Genomic DNA, 27,268 nt, shown 5'->3' on the forward strand with positions numbered 1-27,268 from the left:
ACTCTCTTGACTCTACGGGTTAACATTCTCTAAACCAGGGCCCCAGTCATTTTGCTCAGGGATTCTCTGTCGATCAAACTTTCCTCATTCCAAGAGATAGTACTATTGGAAACAACACCCTTAATTAACTCAGAAGTGTTATTCCGATCAGATTCCCCGATCCAGTGGATCATGCTTCCCCGATTTCATCAACTGATCGACTCATTTTATCACACTCCAACGGGATTTCTTCGATTTTTGTGAGTCAACTCCTCTCCAAACCTTATAGATGAATAGACAGACCATCATGACCCAATGATTGGTCCTTATATCTCGCATTAGCCCATTGGGCCCTCATTAGATTCCCCTACCGAAGATTAAGCCTAGAAAGGCCAATAGGCTCTGAAGTTTACAGGCCTAATCACGTTAAATGCTTCATCACAGTAGCATATAGATACTAGATATGGGAGATGAGAGAGCTCAATACAAATAAAAATATAGTGATTTGATATTTCCATCATAATAAGATGCACTATTAATGAAAAATATTATAAGGAGAAAAAATAGAGAGACGTTATAAAAGGGCCCCGTCTTTACGGGCACAGGTAGGTTTTGAAATTAAAGGCGCACAATTAGTATTTATTCTTTCCACTAATTATCTTTTATTTTTTCCATTTACTTCAGCGTCGGAGTACCCTGACCTACTAGCCGATAATCCCTTTCTCCCTTCTTCTTTGTGAGCTTGTAGGTGTCCTTTGCTTCGAGGTTTTCTTTCATCCGGTCAACTTTGAAGTCAGTTCATCGGTATTCTAGTTTTCATCGATTTACGATCACCATTGAAGAACCTTTTGGCAAGATGTCGAGCTTCGGGAGGAGGCGGAAGATCTTGACGGCCTCCTTGGGGATGCTTGCGCGGCCGTAACCGTCGATGAAGGTGGCGGCGAACATGTCCTCGTCTGGCCGGACGAGGCGATCGGGCATGCCGTCGAGGAGGGTGCAGCGAGCGTGGTTGAGCATGGAGTTGCGGGCGAGGGACCGGACGGAGATCTGGAGCCGAGTAGTCCATGGTCGGCGAGCCATCATGTGGCAGATGATCTCGTGGAGCTCGATCTATTTGCTGCCGTGTCGTCGCTTTTTTGCTCGCCGACGACTACCCGTGACCGTGATCCTCAACTTTCCAAGATTTACTCAGCCATCCGTACCCAGAAAATTACCCGTACTATGATTCAACATTGAAATGGGGCCCAGAGGGAGATTGCCACATCCATTGTTGACGAACTGCACCTTCTAAATCACGATTTGAGTCACCATTCCTCCAAGCTCAGTGCTAGTCGGCAAGGTCGTGACTCAGGCCGGGATTTAAGTGGTGCTCTTGTCCGTAACCTTTTGGCGTTCGTGATCTCTTTAATAATATTTCTCGTGTCTTACTTTTCATTTTTAATAATTACTTTATCCTTTTATTTATCTTGGCGCTGCCGATCGTCTCTTTCTCCTCCCTTCGGAGCTCGAATCGATCGATTCCTTTCGAACATTGTAGTTCTGATAGGGATTCCTCTCGCGATTGTTCCCTCTCTGCCAGAATTGGATCTCTTGTCTGTGTTCGGTGACAGATCTCGGTCGTCGGAGCTTCGAATCGCACGATTTCGAGGCGGCAGCGGCCGCGAGTGATGAGGTGGTGTGATTCCTCCGAGCTGACGCCTTAGATCTTGCTCGGGTTCGACTGATCTCAGGGTTGGTGGCGGGGCAGATGTTCGTGAGCCGGCCGACGGTGCACCCCGTGGAGGCACCGCCCCTCACGGATGCGGCTGAGAACCCGCTGAGGGTGAGGATGAAGGACGTACAGGGGATGCCGGGGACGCACGGAGGTCTGGCGCTTCGCCTCCTCCAGTTCGCGTTTGCGGTCGCGGCTCTCGGCGTCATGGTCTCCACCAACGATTTTCCATCTGTAACTGCCTTCTGGTAACTATAGGCCTGTTGTTTATCTGTGGAAAACTTATTATCTCCCCATTTTAACTACTTATGTTGCACATTATTCGTTTCTTACTGTAAAAAATGGTTCCTTTTAACAACTTTCTGTAACAGGCAGTGTTTCCTTTCCTACTCTTGGATTTGTAGACTATTTGGTAAGCTAAATATTTTCTATATAAGAATGGTTTTGAAATTAAGGTACAGTTGCCAAACTGTATCGATCAGGGCGCTCGTTTTCATATTGAGTATTGACCTTGACACTGCCATGGTTATTTTTGAAGATATGCACAAAGAATATTAGTTTTTTGAAAGATGGAGCTTAAACTTGAGCATGATTTATGATGGGAGCTCCTTTTCTTGGAGAAATGTGTAAGAATTAAATGTACCAAACTGGGAACTCCTAATGATTATTTGTGTCTTCTGAATTGCCCTTGCTGGTTTGGCCTTCTTGCAGTGTCAATTAGATTTCTTTAGCTTAAATTTAGTAATCACCGTATGTGCTAAGTGCAGCTGAGTATTGCTTGGATGTACTTAGAACCGTTCAGTATCATACATGGCAAAGGAATCAGGGGAAATAAGGAAAGAAATTTGTGCAAATTATGGGTGGGAACGTGGAGTTTCAAAAGATAATAGACTTGTGAACAACAGAGATTTTTTTTTTTGGTAATCCAGATATCCAACACTTCGAACCGACTAATTTGAGAGGTGAACGGCCTGGTCCATGAAAGTTTCTCACGTCAAGGTAAATCGGAAAGTGTTCGCGGAAGCCCATCCAAGCGGCTAACTTTCTTAGGTTTGTTGTCCCGCCAGATGAAAATCCCTTGCGCTAGATTTCTGGTTAATTGCTTGGAGTGCCTAACCGCTACACGGTAGTCCTGGAGGACGGTTGTGAATTGTGATTCATATTATTAGTTAATTGGAATGATTTTAATAGGTTCAACTTGTGGGTATGAGATGACTCTGTGAGTGACGACAATTATGGCAAGCAGTGTGGTCCTGTGCACTGCCTTTATAGTTAAGTCCTTTTAGACATCCATATCCCTGCTGAGATTTTGATCCATGGCTGATGCTTAGAATTTTAAACACTTTAAGGTTTGTGAATTTGCATCTCTTTATCAGTTTCTCAGAAGAAATATCTGCACATCATAAGTGTAGCCCATCAGGCAGACGGTTGTATAATAAGTTCTAATTATCGAGCTTAATAATGTCATACCTTATTGGCTGAGTTTGTGAGATTGTAGGGTTTGTTGTCCCTTAGTTGTTTGCAAATTATCACCTAAATTCTTCTTAATGAGCATCCTTTGTCTGAAATATGAGTGACAATACTTGTACAAGATGAAGTAATCTTTTTTTTATTATTCTGTCATGTAGCTATCTGGTTGCGGTGACCATCTTACAGAGCCTTTGGAGCATCTCTTTGGCCGTGCTTGACTTATATGCTATTCTTGTTAAACGCTCCTTGCAGAACCCTAAAGCTCTCTGTTTCTTTACTATCGGTGACGGGGTAAGACAATTTGTAAGAGACATGCTCAATAAGAGTTGACTGCATTCATTTTTTTTTTAAGTTTTAGTGGCCCTTTCCATGCACATAGTTTGATTACTTATGCTACTATGCTTCCTCTACCAGTAGATTTGTATGTAAAAATGTATTGTCTCGACAGTGTGGTTGTAAGTTCGGAATCTTTTTTTCCAACGTAATCAATCATTTATCCCAAACATAAATATCAGGCTTGATTTTCCTTCTTATTATGACCTTTGGCTAACATTTTGATTTCTTTCTATAGATCACATCTACACTGACATTTGCTGCAGCTTGTGCATCTGCCGGCATTACAGTCCTGATCGGTAATGATCTAAACCTATGCTCACAGAACCACTGCACGAGCTTTGAGACTGCGACAGCAATGGCCTTCATCAGTTGGTTTGCAGTCTCTCCATCATTCCTCTTGAACTTTTGGTCGTTGGCATCTAGATGAAGAATAAGAATGCAACCTTCCTGTGTGATTTCTTGCGTCTGAAGTCTCTTTTTCTGTTTATAGTATGATGCCTCACTGATAGAACAGATCAAATATATGAGTTTAGTGTACTCTCGAAGGGTTGCTTCATGGACGTTTGCATTTTTGCGCCTCGGCCGTGTACCCTGAGTGTGGTTTTTGAACTTGGTCATATATTTAAGGTCATGTTGCCTGTCTGCACTTGCTTAATCGATGATGATTCTTTTTCGATATTGCTATCTATGTTAGAGTAACACTTCCAAATGGTGAATGTAGATTTCCTTTTAGTTTTGGGCACGGAATGTGTTATGTTTTTTAAGTTGGAACGAAACTTGTTCTGTGAGGTTTTGAACATTGTGAACCCTGAAGAGTTTTGATCAAGACAGGAAACTTTGGACAGATTTCTCAATGACAATGAGCATGAACAACATTTTCCTCTGCCCATGGTTGAAGATACACACACAATAACCTTTCTCATTCACTCATAATATACTAGTACACTAACTTATTTTCCAGCAAGGAAATAATGTCGACTGATGTCTGAGATGCTGATAAATTACAAAGAAGAAAAAAGAAAAATCCTTTTATCATGAGATAGTTAAGCTGTGAGAAGCCTACTCTTCGGCTGGGGGGTCGACCCAGCGGCCATTGTCCTTGATGAGCTGAATTAGAGCGTCAGTCGCATACTCCATTTCGATACCTCTCTTCAGCACAGTCTGAAGCAACATAGCCATGATGTTGGATTCAGCAAAACATATTTCACAAAGGTACTGATGATAATTCTAAAAATTCTGTAGGAAAATGCTTCAAGAAATTACCTTCCCGACATAAAGATCAATCTTTCCCGGCGCACCACCAACATAGCCAAAATCTGCATCAGCCATTTCTCCGGGTCCATTCACTATACAACCCATGATTGCAATCTGCAAGAGTGTTGAGGTGAGTGTTAGTTCATAAGAAAAACAAAATGTAGCATGATTGCTCAAGCAAAGTTACTGAATTTACCGAAACACCGGGGAGATGTGAAGTCTTTGTTCTAATCTCAGCACTTATATCTTGGAGATCGAAGAGTGTCCGTCCGCAAGATGGGCAAGAGACATACTCCTGCAATGTAGTTGCACACAGATGAGCAAAGACAAGAAATAGGAAGCCATTGGACTAATGAGAGATTTGTGTATCAATCACTTACAGTTTTTGTGTTGCGCATTCTGCAACCTTGAAGTAAGTTGAAGGATGTATTCCGCAGGAATTCAAAGTCCTGCTCGGGTGCCTCGAGTAGGATACCGTCGCCGAGGCCATCAACTAAAAGAGAACCAGCATTGCTCCCAGCAGTGATCACCAGATCATCTCTGTCAATTTCAGAACCAGAAATGAGAATGAAAATAACATTTTTCAGCAGTAATCACAATTGTACCTGTGGATCTCTTTAGGAAATTGGATATGGTGGATGACAGGGAAGTTAAGAGAACTTTCTTCTAGATACTCAAACAATCTGAAAAAGAATAAAGAAAGAGCATAATCGATGAGATTTTCTGTATTGTTATGTTTAAATGTATCACAATGACAGTCACTATGATCATTTACCTCCTTGCTGCATGAACTCTGCTGAGCTTTTCTTCACTCAATGGAAGATCATGCAGCAACATGGTGATATCGTCGACATTCTTGAGGACGTCTAGTTCCTCAGAAGGTTCATCCCCGCGAACAGTTACAGCTAATCGGGTGCCTGACAACAAGCACTTTAAATCAGTACAGCCCTAAAAAGAAAGAAGCAAATAGAGTCGGTTGATAAAATTTTTATGTCACCTTTTGGCAAAAGATTGTGAGCGCCGGTTGAAAGTTCATTGAGGTTAACAAGCACAATCGCATTCGGAAGTGGTTTTGCGAGCTGTTCAGATAATGGAACTATAACACCCATGCTTATATCGATCAACCTTTTGAGAGCTAACCTCTGATCAAAATCAACAAACACAATCAGTTTTTTTTTTAAAAAAAAACACTGTAACTTTTAATGTTCTACATCTCAAGTAGAAAAGAACAAATAGGTGATAGCTTACCGATTCATTGTCTTCCAAAGGAGGAAGTTCTCTCAGAAGAACAGAGTCAACTGTTGCCAGATCCTGAAAGTTTCTAAAGGTTCAGAAAGGTACCAACAGGAAATCTGGACTAGTCTAATTTCGAGCGTAGAAATTTGAGAAATACAAACCTTGAAAGGCATTCCAACCACAAGCTTGGCTGCAAGAGACTTGTAAAGAAGTTCTGGTGTCTGACAGAACAAAATTGCAACATCTTATAAAGCAAAAAGTGGGTGCAAATGAAACAAACAATCGAGATGATGATGAATGAAGCTACTGAGCATTAAATCTGAACAACAATCGAAACTGGTTGATACATCTAGACCTTAAATCAGCTTGAGCAAATGTCTACAAAATGATTTCTTTATTTCTTGAACAATGAAATTCACTTTCTAACCAAATAACATCCACTACCTACCTTGAGCATGTCCAAGGACACTGGCATGAGGACAGAACCATCGCGGTGAAGAACACCTCGGTAATCCACTTCTTCACCCTACAAAAGAAGTGGCAAAAGTTAGAATTTTTCTATAGATGATGCAAAGGAAGGAAAGTAAAACAAACAAAAATCTAACCTCTCTCTGCACTGGAAGTTGACCAGTTCTACGCTGGAAGTCCCAATATCGTCTATGTTTGTCCTCAAATGGTACCTAAATAGTTGTGTTTAGAGATACAAATTAGGTTATAAAGGGAAAAAATAGTTGATAATATATATAGTCCTTGCTGCAGCAGTTAGCATTTAATCAAGGATTGGCAGAAAATGACAAGATCGAAAGAGCCTTACTGTTCCTTTCTGGAGATTGGAAGCTTGCATGCCAAGGTTAGCTAACCGCTTACAAGGATCGATCTCTTTCTCTGGTGGTTCAGTCAGAGACACCCTGATCGTATCCCCCAAACCATCCTGTTGAACAGCATTGTAATACATCGAGTTCAACAATCGAAAAAAATGTGTTTGAAACTCACAAGTATTGTTCTGTCGCTTACAAATATCAATAAAGGATTCAGTACAGCTCTATAAAGAATACATCTAAGATTCAATGAGCTGCAAGTCTGGATATTTAGGTAACTGAAAGGTGCATAGATTTTGCTTACTATATTTAGTAGATCCTTTAAGTTTGCATGATAGTTTAAATGGTCATACAGCTTTGATCAGACAATGTATCAAACATACTATTGAATCATGAAACATGTTTCGAACATGAATTACTAGGTGTGTGTTGTTAAAGATATCACATAGAGTGAGTATCATACATGAATTGGAAAAAACAATAGTGGAAAAAACATATTCAAAGAGTACAAACCTGAAGAAGGGTCCCAATACCAATTGCAGATTTCATCCTTCCATCTTCTCCCTCTCCAGCTTCAGTAACTCCTAAGTGCAGAGGATAATCCCAACCTAGTGCATACATCTCGGCAACAAGCAAACGATAGGCTTGAACCATGATGACCGGGTTGCTTGCTTTCATCGAGAAGACAAAGTTATGAAAGTCTAGCTTCCGGCATATCCTTGCAAATTCAAAGGCAGATTCAACCTGTCGCAGGAACAGCAAACCTTTCAGCATTGATTCTCATCCAAAACAAATTCAAGGTGTAGCCTACGAACAGTACAGACCATTCCTCTAGGAGAATCTCCATAGTAGCTCATAATTCGATCGGAAAGACTTCCGTGATTGGTCCCGATTCGGATTGCCCTTCCATACTTCTTGCATTTCTCAACCAAAGGAGTGAAGACCTGAACACAAAGATGAACAATCATAAGATCAAAAGGAATAGAGAAAAATATAGATATTCATCATCAGTACCTTTTCAATATGTTCAAGCTCTTTCTGATACTCATCATCACTATACTCTAACTGCTCAAATTGGGCTCTCCTATCAGCTGCAAGGAAATGTTCCAGCTTCATTGGTTAGACTATACAAGTAACTTCATACTCTGAATGAAAAATTGTAGAATGCCTGACCGAAATTTCCAGGGTTGACACGGATCTTGTCAAAACATTCAGCTACTCTCATTGCAATTGCAGGTGCAAAATGAATGTCAGCCACAAGAGGGATATTGTAACTGCTCATTTGCAAAGAGAAAAATTATGCTGGTGTGAGAAAGTTTTCAATTGAGTAAAGTTGTCAAATAAATTGCAAGACCTACTTTTTCTGAACAAGTGTGTTCTTGATTTCAAAACATGAATCAGCTTCTCGCTTCCCTTGGACTGTTATCCTGACCAAGTCTGCTCCTTTATCGGCAATTCTCATCACCTGCCAAATCCCAACATTGTTAAATTTCTGCCTTACCGCAGAAAGAATCACTTGGGAACCAAAAGTCACAAGGTATTGAATCAATCTTCAATTTTAACAGTCTGTTGATAAGTTTATCCTAAAATTTTTAAGGCATTTCATGGTATCAATTACAAGAATAAAGTTATCTAAGCATACCTCCTCAACAGTCTTGTTGACATCCTTGGTGTCTGAAGTGGTCATAGTCTGAACTCGTATCGGATGCTTGCTGCCAAGGGCCACATTCCCTACCATCACAGTTCGAGTCTTTCGCCTCACGGTCTTGTGTACAGATTCACAATACTTCTGCCTGGGAACTACGGAAGCAGAAAAGAGTTATAAGGATATAGGTTTTCTTTTCATACTTCCATTGATCATTATCTTACTTGCTTAACGACCTCAATTGATGACTGAAAATTTTAAGTATCTACAGTTCGTAACTCAATTGAAGATAGAATTCACGTATCAAATTACAAGAGTTTGGACATTTTCACAGCATGAAAGAGGAGGAATCATATTGTTGTACCTAGGAGAGGACTTCCTTCTGAAGCAGGCTCCAGTTCCACAATCTCAGAGCCAGATTTGGAAGAGTTTCTGATCACAGATGCAATTCTTCTCTGAGACTTCATTCTTTGTTGCTCAGGAGCACAAGCGATCTTCGCAAAATCTACGTTCTTCACAAAGCCGAAGCTGCGGTCGCTGGTCCGCAGACCAGCCATACCAGTCATCGATGAAGGAACTGTTCCAGTTGCCATGGTACCCTACCCTGCTCCTGCCTTACCAAACCTGTGAAAAGAATGAATTGCTTGTTAAGATCAAGAAAGAAAAGCAACTGCAGAAGAAGGTGGCCAAAAACAACACCGAACTATAAGTGATGACAGGAAGATCAAAACACAAGGATCAGATGGCGCTTCTCACCCTCGTTTTCCTTCTCTTCCTCTGTGCACTTAGAGTTAGAGTTTGGCCCTTGCGTTCTTCGCATTTTTTTATACCCAAACTAAACGCCGTAGGAATTCTGGCATGAAGGGATTGAATTGGGATACTTGGCGTTGACCGAAGAGAAGCCCAACAAGGTCAAATCACAGGTCAAATCACGCTTGAAGCTTTTATACGCAGCCTGGTTACGAGATTACATCTCAAGACAAGACTAGTGATTAATTATATGAGCACGCAATGGTTGACTCGCACCAAAAGTTGGATCTTTTGATCTGCAACAGGCAGCGTGGTTTATCCGGCAATGTAAATAAATAAATTGAATCACGACACCAAATAGAGTATTGAATCTATTGGTAGGTGAGACATTCAAATCTTAGTGGAACATCTTATACTGTAAAATAAAGCCAACACAATGTAGTAGGACTATATATAAGAGTTCGACAAGATTACACCCAATTAAAGCAGTAAATGTGGATTCATCCATCCATTGCATTGATTGCATCTCAGTCGATACAAAACTGGAGGCGCAGCCCACGTCCGACCGATCTACCTTCCCCGGAGCAGCGCCTTCTCGGCGGTGTCGACCTCTTCCAAGATGCGGGCCTTGCGCTTGGCGGGGATGGGCGCCGTGGGGCCGAAGCTGATGTAGTGGCCGGAGACGGCGTTGAGGGCGGAGTATATGTCCCTGAACGACGCCCGCCCCAGCAGCGCCTTCTCCCGCCGGTACTTCGCCACCCACGTGTTCGATGCCTCCCGCAGCTCCGACACCGCCGTCGCCACGTTCGGGTCCTGCTTGTCCATGTTGATCGTGCTCCGCAGCTTGTTAATCATCTCCGTCGTCTCCTTCACGTATTCCTCGTCGTCTGACGCCAGGGCCGGCGCCGGAGGGAGGACCAGCAGCGCTGACGTCGGAGAGAGGATCGCCGCCGCGAGGAGTTCCCGGCGGCAGAGTATGGCCGCTCGGGCGCAGCACGGAGCCGCATTGGCGGTGGCGAAAGAGGACGGAGCGGCCGCGGGTCGAGCGGAGAGAGATGTGAGCGACGGCGATGGCTTCGAGGTCGGCGGCGTCAAGAGAGGAGAAGAAGCCATGGTGGTTTAACTTTTGCGCCAATAATAAATCAAGAACATGGGAAGAAGAAGGCGGAGGGAATTCGGCGAAGATAAGGGAAGAGATAAGGAAGACGGTTTAAACGTGACACGTTGGCACATCTCCTTATCCATATTTCCTAAGATCCTGTTTACTCCAGGGGACGGATTGGGGGAACAAATCAACAAAGAGAAAAGGGGGACGAGAGAAGCGCACATGGACACTGTTCCTTCTCTCCACCATGAGTCTTCTTTCTAGTGGAAGTAACAACATCAAACTGGCGTCTACTTCATGACACCACTCCTTTAGGCATTGGTTCATCCAGAAATATTAACTAATGTCAATAACTACATAGCATGAGTGTACATGGAGGAAGGTACACTTAATCATCCTCAAAGTATTTCTCTTCGGCATCGTAATTAGCTTCCTTGAACCAATGGTCGTCCAGCCTCTCGTCATTGTCTATCATGGAGTAATCGAGATAAGCTGAGTCTTCTCCGGCCAGGAACTTCTGCTGCATTTTGAGTGTGAACTGATCCAGTTGATCTTGCATCTCTTCTGCAGATAGTGTTTGCTCAAAGGGGCATCCAACTGTCGATGAAGAAGGGCCACAGGAGGAATTATGGTTAACCATCTGCACATAGAAATGCATGGATCAATTCAAGAACATCATGGAAATGTAGATAAAAATAAACAAAAGAAAGGCACGACGATAAACAGACAGGAAAACATACATAAGTTCCTACAAGAAAGCTAGATCAAAGAAATACAAATTGAAAATTGTTGTTCCTTGAAATCTATAATCTTGACCTGCGAATTGATTAAGTTGAACCTCCCAAAATAACCCAGACTTGGCTCTTCTATTGTGGTTATCCATGAAACGTTCAATCAGGCCTTCATCTAACTCTTGATATTAGTAGAGATTATTGATTATACTTTGACCTCAATGGTATTTGTTTTCTCTATGATCTAGACTTGGCTTTAACCGATTACGATATCACCGGATGTACTCAAATCATAGCCTAACTAGTAATTTTACCATGGATTTCTGTACAATACTCATTTGCTTGGATTAACTTGCATAAGACTATGTGCTTGGTTCCAATTTTTGATATCTCATGACCTAATTTAAGAATCTTCTGATTAAAAAAAGTGCTAATTGCATCCTTGATTTATAAGTGGGATTGCGGTGGACTTTAGTTTAATTTTGACCAAGACTTATCCTTTTAAGATCAATGTGGTCAATTTGAGTTGATTATAAAAATTGTAATCTCAGTCAGACTCCTTGCCTTGACCATGATTGTTTATTTGATCTAAATTACTTGTTCAACCTAGATTTCGTCAATCACACCTATTCGAATAGATGTTTCATGACAATACCTTGAACTTGAATGTAATTATTTGATTGGTATTTGATCCTAACAATGAAGTATAAAGAATATGATTACCATGGTAAATCCATGACTTAACTAAATTTGTGATGTTAAGCTTGCATGACCATGTGATAAGAAATTGTATGAATCATGGTTGGTACTAGTATGCTGTCTTATTTTTAATACATGCATAAAAATTCATGTCAACAGTAAACCATTTACATCTAGTTTTGGTAAGGAACCATATAGAGAATCAGACAACAAACAACTCAAAAGGCCTCTGATTTTCTAACAATTCAAGAAATCCACCAGATTCTGTGTTGTTCTTGAGCTGCGCTTGGTGACAAAATCATTATGTTGTAACTTGTATGACCTAATCAAGATCTAAGCTAGAACCTAATCAAAATCCAAAGCATACCACATGAAAGTCAAAATCACTAAGAATATCATGATCATTATCTGATTTAGTCCCATGGCAATATAAATATTTTCTCTCTGTTGAACTTTATACAAGACTATATTACTAAAAGTATTCAAATCAATTAAACTCTTACATCTTTGATAAAATTAGCTCGCCTTTGAACATATATATGCATTTCAACCACCTTTCGCTCATTTTATTTATTGATGTTAAGCTCAATTGCTCTCAAAAATATTAGTTTATTTTAACCTTTCTAGTAATATTCCTCATACATCTCAAATTCTCATCTTTGCTACCTTTATTTTCTTGGTATATGCTACTTTCTAACATCTGAACACAATCAACTATAAAGAATGATTGATCATATTGTATTATGAAGTAGTTCTTTTAAACTAGGGGCGCACAGTGGTCACGCACAAGTCCAAAAGCTTCACTCCATTTCAACCATCTGGACTTCACTATCATATTGAATTAGTAGGTCCGGCAAAATCAATTGTGCTCAAACTTCTGTCTTATATACAGTTTAGGTAGTTTTAACTTGAACCTCCCGCTCAAGCTTGTTTACAAAATATCTCTCAAGGAGTTACAACTGTAATACTAAATATTCAAGATAAAATTATCAAGACAACTTTAATATGAAACTATCTGGGATTTGAAAGATATTTGATCTTATATAAAAAATTGAGGTCTATGGTGCCATGCTTATTCTTCCCTGTCAACCAATCTGTGTTTTTTTTTCTCTTACAGCTACAATGACAACAAATAAGCAATGAATCCCAACTATATGGGGAGAAATCAACAAATACCCAAGAGATAACTCCGTTAAAGTGTGACTGGCCATACCTTTGGTGAAGTCGATTTGTGTTTGCCGTCCTCAAGCTCTCCAAATCTCTTTTCCACCTCAACCATATCATGTTCGCCATCATCAACATTTTTCTGTTCAGAAAATTATTTAGGCAAAATTAGCACACGAGGTCAACACTATGAACGCCATATGAAGATCAGCCCCCTGTTCTTCAACACAAAGTTATACCTTTGAAGAATTTGATTTACTTTCACATTCCTCGAATGCTACGTCTTTATGTTCTTGTCTAACCATATCATCAACATCATCCATATCTTCTTCTTCTTCCTCCTCCTCCTCCTCTTCTTCCTCTTCTTCCTCTTCTTCTTCCTCAGATACTTCTTCCTCTTTTCCTCCACCGCCAACCCATTCATTCTCGTCAACCCCTAATCTCTGCTGCTCCCCTCTGATCTTCTCCACCAGCATAGCTTCCTCACATCGCCTCATCAACGTCTCAGACCAGCGCTCACCAGGCCTGGAGAGGCTCCTCCCAGCAGGGTCCTGAAACTTGCCCAAGTACTCGTGGTGAAGATAAGGTTCCCGCTCCCTCATCGCATCCTCGGAGAAGTACTCCCCACCCTTGATCAGCCGTTCCATGTAGGCCCTCCGGCGGTTCTTGACCGCTACCGACTTCGCCCGTGCGTCCTCCGCAGAGGGGCTCCGATGGCGACGGAGGCGGTCGAGGTGCCACTCCACCTCGTAATCCTGCTTCAACTTGTCGAACTCGAGGATCTCATCGGGCGTGAGCTCGGCGCCGTACCGCTCTGAAAGGGCGAAAACTAGGGTTACGGATCGCCAACACAAATAAGCGGAAGGAATAGGCGGGCCATGTGATGATTAGCATACCGAGGAAGATAGAGGCATCGCGAGAGAGGAGGTCGAGGAGGGAGGACTTGCGTTGAGCCGGATCGGGGGTCTCCCGGTGCATGGCGCCAGGGAAGTAGAGGCCGTCGAGGGAAGCGAGGCGCTCGGAGATGCCTTCCATGGCCGAGCGCTCCATGGCGGTATAGTTTGCTCGGCGATGTGGTCCCTGCCTATGTAGCAGTTCGAGTCGGCGACGGTGCCCGGCGATGGAGAAACGGCGGCCGTTTGATGCTCTTAATAGTCGTCCGGTAGGCGCCGTCACTTGGCACCCTTTTCTAGAGACGATGGGTTGGACTGGACCGGATCAGGCCCTAAAAATTGTTCGGAGCCGATATAGAACGGACCCCACATCCGGCCCATTCAATAAAATAAATCCCAATCCAACCATCTGATGCCACTCAAAAAAAATCATTTTTTATGACCACAAAAAAATGAGCAGCAATTTAGCAAAGGACGTATATAGAGATATGAATTAAAAAAAAAAAAATACATTATTTTGATATTTACTATAGAACGTACTTATTTTAAGTATATTTTTTATTTTATCTTCCTCACAATTTAATTTTTTTTATTTTTTTTCTTTTCTCCATTGTACTTCTCTATCTTCTCTCTTCTCTTTTTTTGTATCGACATGCAGCACATATGAATAACACTAGTCAATTTTTTAATAACATTTTAATACATTTGAAGAAGCAAAAATAAATAATGAATAGCATATTTGAATTCCTTGAAATTTTAGAAATCCACTAGAACTTAAATCGGAGCTCTCTAAATTGATCAGTGGATTTCGATCAAAACCCATTAATGGACTTAGAGAGATTCGATTGCACCTATTTCAGTTCCTATGGATTTCTGATATTGCAAGGATTTCAAATATGGTGTCCATTATTTATTTCGACTTTTAATAGATATTAATATATAAAATCAAAGAATCAACAAAAAAACTCACGTTGGGCCTGATATACTTCCGTATCAGGCCTAACGTGGACGTTTTTGACGAATCTTTCATTTTGCATGTTAACATCTATGAAAAACCAGAATAAATAATGAACATCATATTTGAACTCCTTGTAATTTCAGAAATCCATAGAAACTGAAATAGGTGCAATCGGAGCTCTCTAGGTCCATTAGTGGGTTTTGACCGAAACCCACTGATGGACCAGCTTCAAATGTATTAAAATGTTATTAAAAAATTGACTAGTATTATTCATATGTGTTGCATGTCAATACAAAAAAGAGAAGAGAGAGAAATACAATGGAGAAAAGAAAAAGGATAAAAAAAGTCAAATTGTCAGGATGATAAATTAAGAAATATACTTAAAACAAGTGCGTTCTTTAATAAATATCAAAATAGTGTCTTTTGATAAATTTAGATTTCTACCTACGTCTTTTGGTAAATTATCAAAAAATGATTCATATACCGTTATTATTTTTTAAATTAATAATTTATAAAAATAGATAATTATATATATTTCTGATGAGGATTTATTTGAATTTTAAAAATTATATCGTGAAATATTGCATTTTGTAAAGAACAACTGGCGATTGGTGGTCGATTTGAATTTCGTATCTTGAAGAAGCATGTTTGGTGTCTGCAATAAAGCAGGTGTTTTGAAATTCCCTCTCCTCTCCTTTTTGTACGGCAGACAACGAAACTGCGTGTCCGTTGATGGATGGAATTCTAAGACGCTCTCCGTCAACATCCCCCGCACGAGAGCCAGACAAAGTAACTAATAAAGTAGGAGGCGGAGCAGTGGTGCTGTTGCTCTGCCTATCGACCCGTTCTTCTGCGTCTTCCTTCGGCAGTCCTACTTCCAGTAGATTGAGCTCGATAGCGTCGCACTGCGTCTTGAAGCACCAGATCGAGCTGGCCGAGAGATCTGGAGAAAGGGATGGCGTTGAATCGCGGTTACAAGCTCCGTATCCTTCTTATCTTCTCACTTCGAATTCGAAAATTTTGGATTGCATCTCATTCCTCACGCGCGAATTCTTTTGTCCTAAAAATGTTCGTGAATTGGAATCTGTGGCTTGAAGTTAGGATTTTTCTGTCGTTTGTACTGAAATTAATTGATTATGATGCTTCTTTGGTGCTATTGGGTTGATACTTGATTGCAGTGGTATTTTAATTTTGTTCGAAGTTCATGCGTCTCATTCACAATCGCATCCGGTCAAAAAATTAAGCTAAAAAGAAGAAGCAATTTTTATGCGGTGTTATGTTTGCTTACTCACTGTTTTCTTTGTTTTCCAGAAAGAAAAGGATGCTTCAAAAGCATAGTGAACCATAATTTTGTTTAGAATTTTCCTTGATCTTTGTAACTAGAGGAGATTGTAGCACATGCTTCTGATGTGAAGTGTGTGTCAATTGGGAAGAAATCGAACAGAATTTTTGTCACGGGTGGTGAAGATCGCAAAGTTAACTTATGGGCAATTGGTAAGCCAAATCCACTATTGGTGAGTCCCATCCTGGTCTTTTTCTTCCATGTGAGTCTTCATAATTATATACGGCTTGATATACATTTCCTAGTCCAAGCTCCAAAATAATGAATATTCAATTCTCTTTCACTAGCTGGTTCTTTTTTTTTTCTTTTTTATATTGTATGCTTGAGTTTCTGGCTGATTGAAGGTAATTTAACATGACATTGAGCAAGTCACCAGGCCTCTTTGTGCGTCCATTAGCATGAATCCAAGTCAAAAACTTATCTCTATGATGCTTCTTTCAATGTTCAAGGAGTCAGGTCATGGCATTTCATTGTTCATACTGATTGAATTGGATTGATACATCATACAACTTATTTTTTAAATCGGCCATTAGGAAAACTATGATCCAATTCAACCAATACTATTCACCTTGATTTTTCACTTAGTTTGATCAACTCTTGACTTTCTGGGTCTTGACCTTTAACCTGACTGGATTAAAAATTAGCCAAACTAATTGAACCAGCCAATCTGGTTCACTTTGCATACCGTGTTAGATCAAAAAGAAGGCCTTAAAATGATTATCACTACTTTTTTCTGCATGCTTAGTGGATGAAAATACTGGCTACCCAAACCACTATCGCTTTACCTTTATTTTGTCTAATAGTTCATTCAAATAAGAACAGTTTTTAGCTAAAAACCTCTTTGATTATCTGCAGAGTCTATCAGGCCATATGAATTCTGTAGTGTCAGTGGCGTTTGACTCAGCAGAGGTCTTGGTTCTTGGAGGATCATCAAATGGCATAATTAAGCTTTGGGATCTGGAAGAGGCAAAGAGTAAATTATGTTAACCTAGTTTACCTGCAACAATTGTGAGACTACTTATTAAAATTTGCCTGCAACTTGGGTCAGTTCAAAGTACAAGGCTACTTAATCCAACTGAAGTTAATTTTCCTTTTATTTTCTAGCAATACATTGTTTTAACTGGCACAAATTCACTTATAATCATCTTTCTAAGGGCCAACTAGATAATCTGTTACTCACATACACTTGTCAGGAAGTATTTAGCTACATTGTCTCTTTCCCAACAAATGAACAACCACATTCCTTAAAAGTGTTATAGCTACATAGAAAGAACATAATCAATCCAACTCAAAGTTTTGAGCTAAGTGTCATGAAAATTCTTGAGAACTTTTACATGTGGTATTTCTCAATTGGACATAGAGACTTAGGATCAACTATAGTCAGGCCCTAATTCTTGCAGAATTGGAGAAGGACACCATAGCCAAAAAGACAGTTAAGAAGCAACAAAAACCATTAAAGTCAATCAAAGTGACGATGAGAGGGAGTGATGCCCCAATAACAGATATTTTGGGCCTCGGTATTGTGAATGAGAACTTATCCAGCCATTCGCTTATTTGAACCATACAAATTGTGGGCAATTCAGTTCCCAACAATGATTGATCTAAATAATGGGCATTAGAACTGACATGCTGACTCTCCTGCTAAAATCAAAGAGAATAAGACTCTTTTCTGGTTCAAATACATTTGGGCACTGGTTGACTTCAAATACATTAGTCATGTTTTTGCAGACTGTATTTTAATTTTCTGATTTGTCTTTTGGTGTCAAAGTGTAGTTATTCGGACACTTACTGGGCACAGATCAAATTGCACTTCTGTTGAATTCCATCCATTTGGTGAATTCTTTGCTTCTGGTTCTTTGGATGCTGATCTTAGGATATGGGATATTAGAAAGAAGGGATGCATTCATACTTACAAGGGCCACACTGGGGGAATTAAAAAAATTAGATTTACACCAGATGAACGATGGGTTGTTACAGGAGGAGCAGATAACGCGGTGAAGGTAATTATGGACGTTGGCTCTGGATGGATGGCATTTGGTTCTTCCAGCATAGGGCAGCTAAAACTTTTTTTTGGTTTTTTAACAGCTGTGGGATTTAACAGCAGGAAAGCTTCTGCATGATTTTAAGTTCCATAATGGACCAATTAGGTGTATTGATTTCCATCCTCATGAGTTTCTACTTGCAACAGGTATGCTCTTCATTTTCTTCATAGTTTGTTCCTTAATTTCCATAGTTTTAATTATAGCTAGGCATTGACCTTGACCAACAATTTTTATTATAGATTTATTTTACTTGCTGCAAACTTCTGACTTTTAGTGGCCCTAAACTTCCTGTGCCTGTTTTCAACATCAAACTATTCTTTTGATTATTCTGAACTTTGGTTTATGATTTAGGGCAATAGACGTTGTTACTAAATGTGAAATGATTTGATGGAAATCTCACATAGTTTCATTTTTATCATAAGAACCAGATCTTAGCATTTTAAAGCCCAATGTAATTTGTCTGATCAAGGACAATGTTTTACAGTAGAGAAAGTGTATGAGCGCAAATGAAAATAGATTTGAAGCATGATTTTCAAGTTTGTCTTGTGATTGATTTAGATCCCACTATACACAAAAGATGCCTACTTTCTACTTCCTAGTCATTAAAGTTTCTATGTTTTTGTAGTGTTCTCATTCTATCTACTATACTTCTGGTAAATCTCATACAAAATGACTTTCAGGTTCTGCTGATCAAACTGTGAACTTCTGGGACCTAGAGACCTTTGAATTAATAGGCTCTGCAGGGCCTGAGGTTTGCCGATTTGCAAGTCTTTTGTATCTAAACTTAAGGCACAATTCCCATTGGGCTTGCAGTTTTAAATTTATAAGACCCATCTTGACTATTGGCAAATTGCCTCTATTTATAGTTTTATACTATAATTCTGACCTTATACTTTCCAATTTTAGGTGATGGTCTCATACTTCCATCACTGGATAGATTTTTTAGCTTATAGTTATAGGAGATATTGGAGGATTCTTTTTTCCATTTTTGTATGCTTCCATGTGCTGTCGACTTCCCTACCCATGTGAAGTTGACATCAGCAACCTTCTACCATTCATTCTTATTCTGGACAATTTAAGTAGAGGCTGAAACTTCGTTGCAGATCAGCTAATCATGAGGCAGTTTCCATTTCTGTTTTGTCCCTGAATTCACTTTTCACTCAAGTTCCTTAGACTTGGCATGGATGATCAGAACCATGCAAAGAGTTTTCATGGTTGGGTTTGACAGCTGAACCAAATTTCTTCCATATGCTTCAGTTGTTTTTTTTTGTTCATCTAGCAACAAACTAGACCGAAGAGAAAGGCTAAGTTTAAAATGTACCTTATATGTTTGGTCTTATTTTCATTTTGAAATCTCAGACCCATAAAAAATATATGAAGGTAAAACAATGATGTGCTCAGTACACTCAATAAGTTTTGGGAAGCTACTCCACATATGCTTCTTGATTATAATTTCCTTTTTTTAGCAAGTTTCCTTTCACAAATTACTTATACTCAAAGATAGCAAGAGGCTCTAGCTGCACATAAAAGATTGCAAGAGGCTCTAGCTGCAAATTTCATAACTAAAGATGTAAGGCTGTTTCTAAATGTGTGTGTCAATGGTAGCTCTGCCATACACATGTAGGATTTTCGAATACTTCACTATGGGAAAAATATTTCTGAGATTTATTTCAGGGATCCTAAATATTGTGTCCACTCTAACATCAATTTTCAGAATTAGTTAGATGCTAAAACTAGCCCATGGTTGCATCCATTGGTTCAAATGCTTAATCTCAAGTTAGTGGTTTTTCACTCATTTAAGCCTATAAACTCGCTCATAACTCCACAACCTCCCATGTGAGAATGAATCTTAGATGTTATATTGTAGGTCCTGTTTTCACATTAGTCATCATTTCTTTTCATGTGGTATTGAAGGCAACATTTTGGAGAGTCTCAAGAACTAAACCAATCTATCCTCTTTTTTACATTACACTTTTTTTGTACTTTTTTGTACTCAGGCTACATACTGGTACTTGAAAATATGTTAGCTTAAATAGAAATGTACCTTCTGAATTCTCGAGCAGCAAGATATTAGTTTCAGTTATGGAGTTATATTTGGATCTTTATCTTGTTTTTCTCATTTCTCAGGTTACCAGGGTATGCTCAATGATCTTTCACCCAGATGGAAAATCTCTCTTCTGTGGGTTGGATGCAACCTTAAAGGTACCTCTTTCAATACCAGGTTTTCTCTTGGGAACCAATAAGATGCCATGATGCTGTTGATATGGGGTGGTCCACTTTGGCTGATCTCAGTGTTTATGAAGGAAAACTTTTAGGATGTTCCTACCGTGAAAATTGCATTGGACTTTGGCTAGCTGATATATCAGTAATTACTATATTTGCGATATGATATTCTGATAATGTGTAGATTGGTTTGATAATAAAATCCACCTTAAAAGTTTGACAAAAGTAATTGTCTTTTTCTTTCAGCTCATTGCTCCATATGCTCTTGGAGTGGTTCCAAAAGTAAATGTGACTGTTGAACCTACTTATGTTCAAGGAGAAATCCATTCCCTGGAATTGACCGATATCAGTAAGAAATCTAATACAACACCTACCTCTGAGTATCAAGAAATTGGAGTTAAAACTAAGGAGACCAAAAAAGGATCATTCTTAACCTGTAAGTGAAATGATTTAATATTATTAATTCGATTTCAATCTTCATTTTTGAAAGGCCAAGTATCAGGATATTCTATTTAGCTTTTCTTGTTCTTGATTTGAAACAGCTGATGATTTTCTGTCAAGTATAACACCTGTATCTAATTCAGATTATGCATCCACTACCCCATCAGTGATTTTGAGTAGAGTTATAAGGGATAAAACCTCTTCCGGTGGCATCACTGGTCCACAAAAAATTGATTCTAGGATTACTTCGGAAGCATCAATCAGAAGTGATGCCACATCCAAAGTTGTACGAGGTTCTCTTAATTCCTCAAATAGAAGTTCGCAAATTTTACCTTCGAAGAGTACTGTGTTGACTTCTATTTCTACTAGTGCAAATGGAATTAGTTTGGTTAATGCAAAGCAACGCCCGATGGTGCAAGCATCTTTGGGAACACATTCTCCGGTGTCCATGTCGGTTGTTGTACCTAGAGACAACAGAGATCTGGACAGTTTCAAAGTTAAAAACATCACTTCTGAGACAATTTCCCATAATTTAAGATTGAACAGACCTGCTCATAAGCATAAGCCATCATTTGCTTCTGGAGATAGCAAGGGCCAACTGGTAGAGAAAGCATCTGTGAACATGAGTGAGAGATGTGATTCAGATATTAATTTAAGACTGTTCTCTGGTGTTGCTGGGAACCATGATGCTGCAGAAACTGATAAAAGAGAACATGACAAAACCAGAGACATTGCCAGAGATTTTGAAAGAGTAGTATCACTAGAGCAGCCTGTACACTCTCAGAATGACCATTGTATGGTTATTCCTCCTGGTTAATAAAGAGAAAAATAATTTACCCTGTTAATTCTCTTTGTATTTCTTTCAGGTGAGGAGTTGATATGCTCGAGCAGTGAAACAAAATCAGTGAAATATGTTAGGGGAGGTAATATTGCTATAGGCATTTCATGTCTCAAACTATCGTCAATTAAGTTTTCTGCCTAATGATGTTTTTTGTCTCTCTTTGTAGTTGCTGTGCAACTTGGGAAGACGCGGACTCTAGTTGAATGCTGGTAGAAAATAGAGAGATCTAGTAGTGGGAACAGGGTGAGTATTTCTTCCACTTTCTGTATCTTATAGCCTGTCACTCAAATTGCAATGATATTCATGATGTTCTTAGCTATATATTGTGTTTCTGATGTGATTTACTCTATTTTTTACTAATACAATATTAACTTCTTTATCCATACTAAGCATTGTTATTTATTATTAGGACCGCTCTGTAATTTGTCAATAAATAGAGGCATTATGAACTCACCTTCTTGAAAACTTGTCTTACTTTTATGTGAAATTATAGAATATTCTTGGCTTCAACTAATGATACTATCAAGTTTTGAATGATTTTCTATTCTTTCAAGCAAAAAGGAAAAAGGATAGCATTCACTAAAGTTTCAATCTTACACTTCAATACAATTCTACTGGCAAAAGCAGAGGTGGCAACAAAATTTAAGCCTGCACCCAACACAAATAATTAGCTGCACTCTTGAGAACTGCAATTTGGTGTTCACATGTAATCAGATAACATATAATAGAGTTAAATCTGTGTTTCCAAGATTTCTTGCTTGGTTGGCTAAATTATTCACATCGTGTTGACCTGAGGGCTATTGTGCTATTGTGATCTTACAAATTCATCAAAGCATGTGTTCCTCTTCCCTTCAAATCAAGCTGTAATTTTAATTATTGACGGCCATTTTAGACGCTTGGCATCCATGATACAGATCCTTATTCGCATGCAACTGCCATCTGTGTCATGTAACATGTTGCTTTCACCAAATCTAATTTCATACTAAATGACCGAGTTGTCTTATGTTAAAAAGAGTTGGAAAAATTATTCTGTTTTCTTGCAGTATGTTGTTTCATTATGTTATTTAAATCAAACATAGAATTAACTTTGGATCCAAAATGTTTGAAACCTATGATAATCTAGGTTCATTTATGTGATTCATCTTTGTATGTTCTAGAATATTTGTTATGTTTTATGGTTTATTTTATTTTTATTAATTAATCCAACTTCCCCCAGTTGACCAAGTCCCAGTCAATTACAAAATTGATCCTGATCATCCAAGTGTTTTGCTGTTTTGGTCCAATAGAAACGTAAACGATCATTGCACTGGTCTTCATTTAGACAGTCCAATTCATGTGCTATTTAGAGACTTTATTATGATTTCTACTAAGTACACATGCCCAAATTGTGAAGAGACCATTGGAATTTTACAATTAACCAGATAATGGTCACTCAGTGCAATTAAAATATTTGAGATTTTTTTTTTCAAATTTTGTTTTCACTTGTTACTTTTCCAGTTGGACATGATTTTGTGTTCAGATGTAAACCTGGATTTATGATTTTGTCATGGATTGGCATGTTACTTCTCAATTGAGATGCTGTAGTTATAAAAGTATAGATAAGATTGATCATCTCAGAAAACACAGCATTTCACGTGTTTATTTTGGAATGCTTCTTAATTTTTCTAATCACCTCATTCCATACTGCCACATGATGAACAGAAAGAATTGCTGCTACATGATGAACAGAAAGGATCAGAGCAGAGTTCTGAAAGACACTTGTCAATATCGGAAGTTGATTTCAGTCCAGAGACATTAGTTCAAAATCATGATGCATTTGTAAATTCTTTGAAATCTCGCCTAATGAAGTTACAGGTATTGTCTCTTTTTGACATGATAATTGATGTTAAAATGTTTGCTGGATACCATCCATGATATGGAAGCTCATTTCATTAAACTGCAAAATGTATTAGTGAACGGGGTGTGAACCACTCTAAGGCTGCTTAATTCATTTAAAAAATGGTGCTACAAAAATCTATTCGTTTTAATTTTGATGCTTCAAACAAAGCAGGGCTCAGGCTACTTTGCTATTAATACTATTTTTGATATGTGATGCTATTAACTTAAGATTCTTATCCTGATCAGTTCTTTGGACAATCTGAGTAAAAATATCACGTTATTTTGTTAACTGATGAAAATTCATTTTCTCTTTGCACCTAGTCATTTAATGGTCCTCAATATGAATGCACAAAAATATTCTTTTACATTCAAACATTGGTTGGGACCTCAGAATTTTTTTTCTCTTTAATCTCTTTTGTGCCTTCCTTGGCTTTCCTACTTTTGGGAGTAATAAATTTCATCTTTGGTAGAAGAACTCTACCAAAACAAATGTTGTCTATTGGAGGTCAACCTCTACTGTATGTTTATAAAATCTTTATTCGTTTTCTTCTATTGTTTGCCTCAAATCTCAGTTAATGTCCCTGTGTGCGCTGATGTTTGTAAAGCCTGTATCTATTTTTCTCTTGTGTTTGCCTCAAATATCAATGTTCTTGTTGTAATGCATCTGTGCTCATCTACTGTGCTCATGGTTTGTGCTTGTGATAAGATATTTTAGAGACAATTATTCAACTGCTATATATGTCGTTATTAGTTTCAAACACCAAGTTCCTAATAGCAACACCATTCCAACTCAAATTTCCAGATGGTGAAACATTTTTGGGAACAAAACGGCATTAGAGGTGCAATAGGTGCAATGGCCAAGCTGCTTGACTATTCTGTAAGTGTTTAGTTTAAGCCAGTCACTTCTTGGCCATTGACTTTATATTTTTTCAACTATCAATGAAAAAGGATTTTCTTCCCTCCTTTTCATTCATGCCTTTTTGGATTAATAATTTCTTAAGTTCAAATGCAGGTCCAGATTGATGTGATCAACATTCTCAAGGAGAAAATTGATCTTTTTACCCTTGATCTATTCTCACTCTTGTTGCCTCTTTTTGTTAGTTTACTTAGCAGCAAAATTGAGAGGTATAAATTCACTTATAAAGATGAATGCTAGTAAATAGAGAAGTAGGATCTGATAAGGAATGATAAATGTTTTTCAGGCATATTATTGTTGCCTTGAGTCTGCTGTTAGAGCTCGTTAAGTCATTCAAACCAGTTATTACTTCAACAATAACCGCATCTTCAACTGTGGAGAACAGAGGTAACTTTCCTTAAATTCATTGGTTGTTGTCTTTTGGTCGAGTTGTTTCATTTCTTAACAAATGAACCCTCGGTTGGTTACTTCAATACAATTGGTTCTTATCTTATTCATCGGGCGTTATTATGTTTGGAGCAGGCTGGAGCGTTGCATCCATTGTTTCAACCATTTGGAAAAGATAAAGCAACTTCTTCCTCCATTAATTAGGTAAGAAAATAAAAAGTCAGATATGCAAGCATCAATTACATTTCAGATTTTGCTCTTTTCCAGTTTAGATGACTTACCCTTGTTCCTCTCTCTCTCTTCTTTTCTGGCTAGCTGATCAAAATAGGGGCAGATAATCATCATTTCCTTAAACATGATAGGAATACATAGCTCAAGTCTTCAAAATTTGATTCCTTATCGCTCCAAATTGGCATACCTTTCACACAGTTGGATTCCCTACTTTGTGCAGGAGAGGAGGGGGAGTAGCAAAGCATGCTGGAGAACTCAACATAGTTTTACACAGCTCATGACCAAATGAACATCTGATTTCCTTGTAACCTTTTTATATGCCTGATCAGGATTTCATTCTCAACTACACTGGCATGACATACAACAGCAATCTTCAAGTCCATCAAGTTCAGCATGGCCAATTCTATATCGTAAGCATATTGATATATCGTAATGTATCATTGTTTGTGTTTTCCTATTTTGCCCTGAGTGGCATGGCATCTTTAGTGAATGAAGGCTGTCTATATGATATTATACCTTACTGGATTTTGTGAACACAAATATTATTATATTATTGTATTTTACAATGAAAAGATAAACTTGTACACTTGTTTCACCTACGCAAGAAACAAAAAGACCCTCAAGATCAGTTCGTTTCTCTTAGCCAAACAAGGGAAAATGATTCATCTTCTTATTTTTTTATCTATGCAAATTATTGTCCATGAAATTGATTAAAAAGTTACATGTGCCTGATCCCAACCTCAAGATTAGATTTGTGATTGATTCTCCATCCAGCAAGATGCTCAGTTCGACGCGGATGGAGAATACATAATCATGGATGTTCTTCTGGACTATGGCAAGTTTAGCTGTTCGGTGTATGCAAGCTGCGGACCTTTCTGTAACTGCAATGATATGAGCAGCCCTTCATGCAGTTGTGCCAGGGGTTACAGAGTGAGGTCCCAGACTGAGTGGGACCTTTCTTACTGTGATATTCAACAACTCTTCCTTGAGTCTAATTCACTACCATTCATAACAAGAACTGGAATGTGGCCAAATCCTAGTTCTTTATGATTGAAATGCTCAACGGAAGTTTGAAGAACCAGGAGGAGATGTTACTATGATAAATCTTTCCTTGAATCTAATACAATACCATTTATCACTAAAACCCTAAGAAAAAGGGACAAAAGTCCAAACCTCCAAGATTGGAAATTATTCACTAAGTGCACACTCACATTATTTTTTCAAAAGAAAAGAAAAAACCCATAGCACTAGAAGAAACTTCATGCAAGGAAAGGAAAAGGACTAGAGCACAAAGCAAAATGAAGCAAAGCTATGATTGCAATCTTGATTGATCTTGGATAGACCTTTGGAATTATTATTTGGCACTTTGGATTAGTCTAATATGGTGTTGTTTGTACATGTAGAATCACTTGTATGACAAGAGATGCAGAGTTGAAGATTTCCTGTGAATGAGCTTGGCATTAACTTTGCAAACTCGCATAAACCTCTCGGTCATTAAAGTCATTGTATGAAATATTGATATATGTTTGTAGCATATTCAAATTCCTCAACTTAAGTGGAAGTTGTCCTATTAGTTCGTTATCACTAATGTTTAAGGTTACATTCAAGTAATGTAATGAACCCAATGATGACGGAATGTTGCCTCCCAACTTGTTTACTCCAAAATGAACCTCAATCAATCAATTTAACTTGTATAAGAAATCTGGAACTCCTCCGCTGAATTGATTCTCTTGCAGTATCAATCGAGAGAGACCAGATAAGTTTCCAAGGTTTGCCGGTATTGTTCTATCGTTGAATCCCAATTCTAATGCAAATAACTGTGACATTTTGATAATTCAAAAGGCAATGGATTGTACAAATTATTGTTGGACACATTCAAACGTTGAAGGTTGGCTAGGTTTCCTATTTATCGAGGTATTAGTCCATCAAAAGCTTATTCATTGACAAATTTATATCAGTGAGATTCACAATGTTCCCTACCGTTTGAGGAATCTGTCCAATGAGCTTGTTAAAACTTAAATTAGTACAAGACAAATTTGAAATCATAAGAAAGTCTGGAATTGAGTCACTAAGATTATTTTGCCGAAGAGTCAACCTCTACAAACTCGAGCAATTTTTATTATAGTAAAAGGTGATTACGCTCATCCCAGGTGCTTCTCACAGCTCGTCTCTAGGTTATGTCAAGGGAAATAAATTACAAGGTCAATTTATAATCGAC

At 38.6% G+C, this 27,268-nt stretch overlaps 4 protein-coding genes and 1 pseudogene across 4 annotated transcripts; 2 read left to right on the forward strand and 3 right to left on the reverse strand.

The window, feature by feature from the left end:
• The first annotated feature begins 1,064 nt into the window (after positions 1–1,064).
• On the forward strand, positions 1,065–4,172 carry LOC122056093 (CASP-like protein 5A1). Its single transcript, XM_042617877.1, has 3 exons — positions 1,065–1,938; positions 3,319–3,451; positions 3,732–4,172. The coding sequence occupies exons 1-3, from the start codon at positions 1,727–1,729 to the stop codon at positions 3,921–3,923; spliced, it is 537 nt and encodes a 178-aa protein (XP_042473811.1). The 5' UTR covers positions 1,065–1,726; the 3' UTR covers positions 3,924–4,172.
• Positions 4,173–4,342: 170 nt separating this feature from the next.
• LOC122056090 (4-hydroxy-3-methylbut-2-en-1-yl diphosphate synthase (ferredoxin), chloroplastic-like) lies at positions 4,343–9,395 on the reverse strand. Its single transcript, XM_042617873.1, has 20 exons — positions 9,206–9,395; positions 8,814–9,073; positions 8,447–8,604; positions 8,163–8,269; positions 7,978–8,078; positions 7,819–7,895; positions 7,629–7,748; positions 7,318–7,548; positions 6,801–6,917; positions 6,592–6,666; positions 6,435–6,512; positions 6,148–6,207; positions 5,999–6,061; positions 5,748–5,892; positions 5,526–5,667; positions 5,356–5,433; positions 5,131–5,290; positions 4,947–5,045; positions 4,760–4,864; positions 4,343–4,657 (listed from the first exon to the last, which is right to left on the reverse strand). The coding sequence occupies exons 2-20, from the start codon at positions 9,040–9,042 to the stop codon at positions 4,556–4,558; spliced, it is 2,247 nt and encodes a 748-aa protein (XP_042473807.1). The 5' UTR covers positions 9,043–9,073; positions 9,206–9,395; the 3' UTR covers positions 4,343–4,555.
• A 201-nt stretch (positions 9,396–9,596) lies between these two features.
• LOC122056092 (photosystem II repair protein PSB27-H1, chloroplastic-like) lies at positions 9,597–10,312 on the reverse strand. Its single transcript, XM_042617876.1, has one exon. The coding sequence runs from the start codon at positions 10,310–10,312 to the stop codon at positions 9,770–9,772; it is 543 nt and encodes a 180-aa protein (XP_042473810.1). The 3' UTR covers positions 9,597–9,769.
• A 302-nt stretch (positions 10,313–10,614) lies between these two features.
• Positions 10,615–14,087, reverse strand: LOC122056091 (cilia- and flagella-associated protein 251-like). The gene is made up of 4 exons (XM_042617874.1): positions 13,795–14,087; positions 13,138–13,712; positions 12,948–13,040; positions 10,615–10,944 (listed from the first exon to the last, which is right to left on the reverse strand). The coding sequence occupies exons 1-4, from the start codon at positions 13,946–13,948 to the stop codon at positions 10,693–10,695; spliced, it is 1,074 nt and encodes a 357-aa protein (XP_042473808.1). The 5' UTR covers positions 13,949–14,087; the 3' UTR covers positions 10,615–10,692.
• A 1,462-nt stretch (positions 14,088–15,549) lies between these two features.
• LOC122054729 lies at positions 15,550–25,667 on the forward strand (annotated as a pseudogene).
• Positions 25,668–27,268: the final 1,601 nt, after the last annotated feature.

Source organism: Zingiber officinale, chromosome 3B (assembly GCF_018446385.1).
Source record: "Zingiber officinale cultivar Zhangliang chromosome 3B, Zo_v1.1, whole genome shotgun sequence".
In the NCBI taxonomy this organism is placed as follows: domain Eukaryota; kingdom Viridiplantae; phylum Streptophyta; class Magnoliopsida; order Zingiberales; family Zingiberaceae; genus Zingiber; species Zingiber officinale.

What these genes read in the sequence shown, in the direction of transcription:
- LOC122056093 (XM_042617877.1), top strand. Translation starts at nt 1,727, where the DNA reads ATGTTCGTGAGCCGGCCGACGGTGCACCCCGTGGAGGCACCGCCCCTC. An exon ending in CCATCTGTAACTGCCTTCTG is followed by an intron (nt 1,939 to 3,318) that starts GTAACTATAGGC and finishes TCTGTCATGTAG; the next exon opens with CTATCTGGTTGCGGTGACCA. An exon ending in TCTTTACTATCGGTGACGGG is followed by an intron (nt 3,452 to 3,731) that starts GTAAGACAATTT and finishes TTCTTTCTATAG; the next exon opens with ATCACATCTACACTGACATT.
- LOC122056090 (XM_042617873.1), bottom strand. Translation starts at nt 9,042, where the DNA reads ATGGCAACTGGAACAGTTCCTTCATCGATGACTGGTATGGCTGGTCTG. An exon ending in AGCTTGAACATATTGAAAAG is followed by an intron (nt 7,749 to 7,818) that starts GTACTGATGATG and finishes CTTTGTGTTCAG; the next exon opens with GTCTTCACTCCTTTGGTTGA. An exon ending in CCAATCTCCAGAAAGGAACA is followed by an intron (nt 6,667 to 6,800) that starts GTAAGGCTCTTT and finishes ACAACTATTTAG; the next exon opens with GTACCATTTGAGGACAAACA.
- LOC122056092 (XM_042617876.1), bottom strand. Translation starts at nt 10,312, where the DNA reads ATGGCTTCTTCTCCTCTCTTGACGCCGCCGACCTCGAAGCCATCGCCG.
- LOC122056091 (XM_042617874.1), bottom strand. Translation starts at nt 13,948, where the DNA reads ATGGAGCGCTCGGCCATGGAAGGCATCTCCGAGCGCCTCGCTTCCCTC. An exon ending in CGATGCCTCTATCTTCCTCG is followed by an intron (nt 13,713 to 13,794) that starts GTATGCTAATCA and finishes TCGCCCTTTCAG; the next exon opens with AGCGGTACGGCGCCGAGCTC. An exon ending in ACAAATCGACTTCACCAAAG is followed by an intron (nt 10,945 to 12,947) that starts GTATGGCCAGTC and finishes TTCTATGTGCAG; the next exon opens with ATGGTTAACCATAATTCCTC.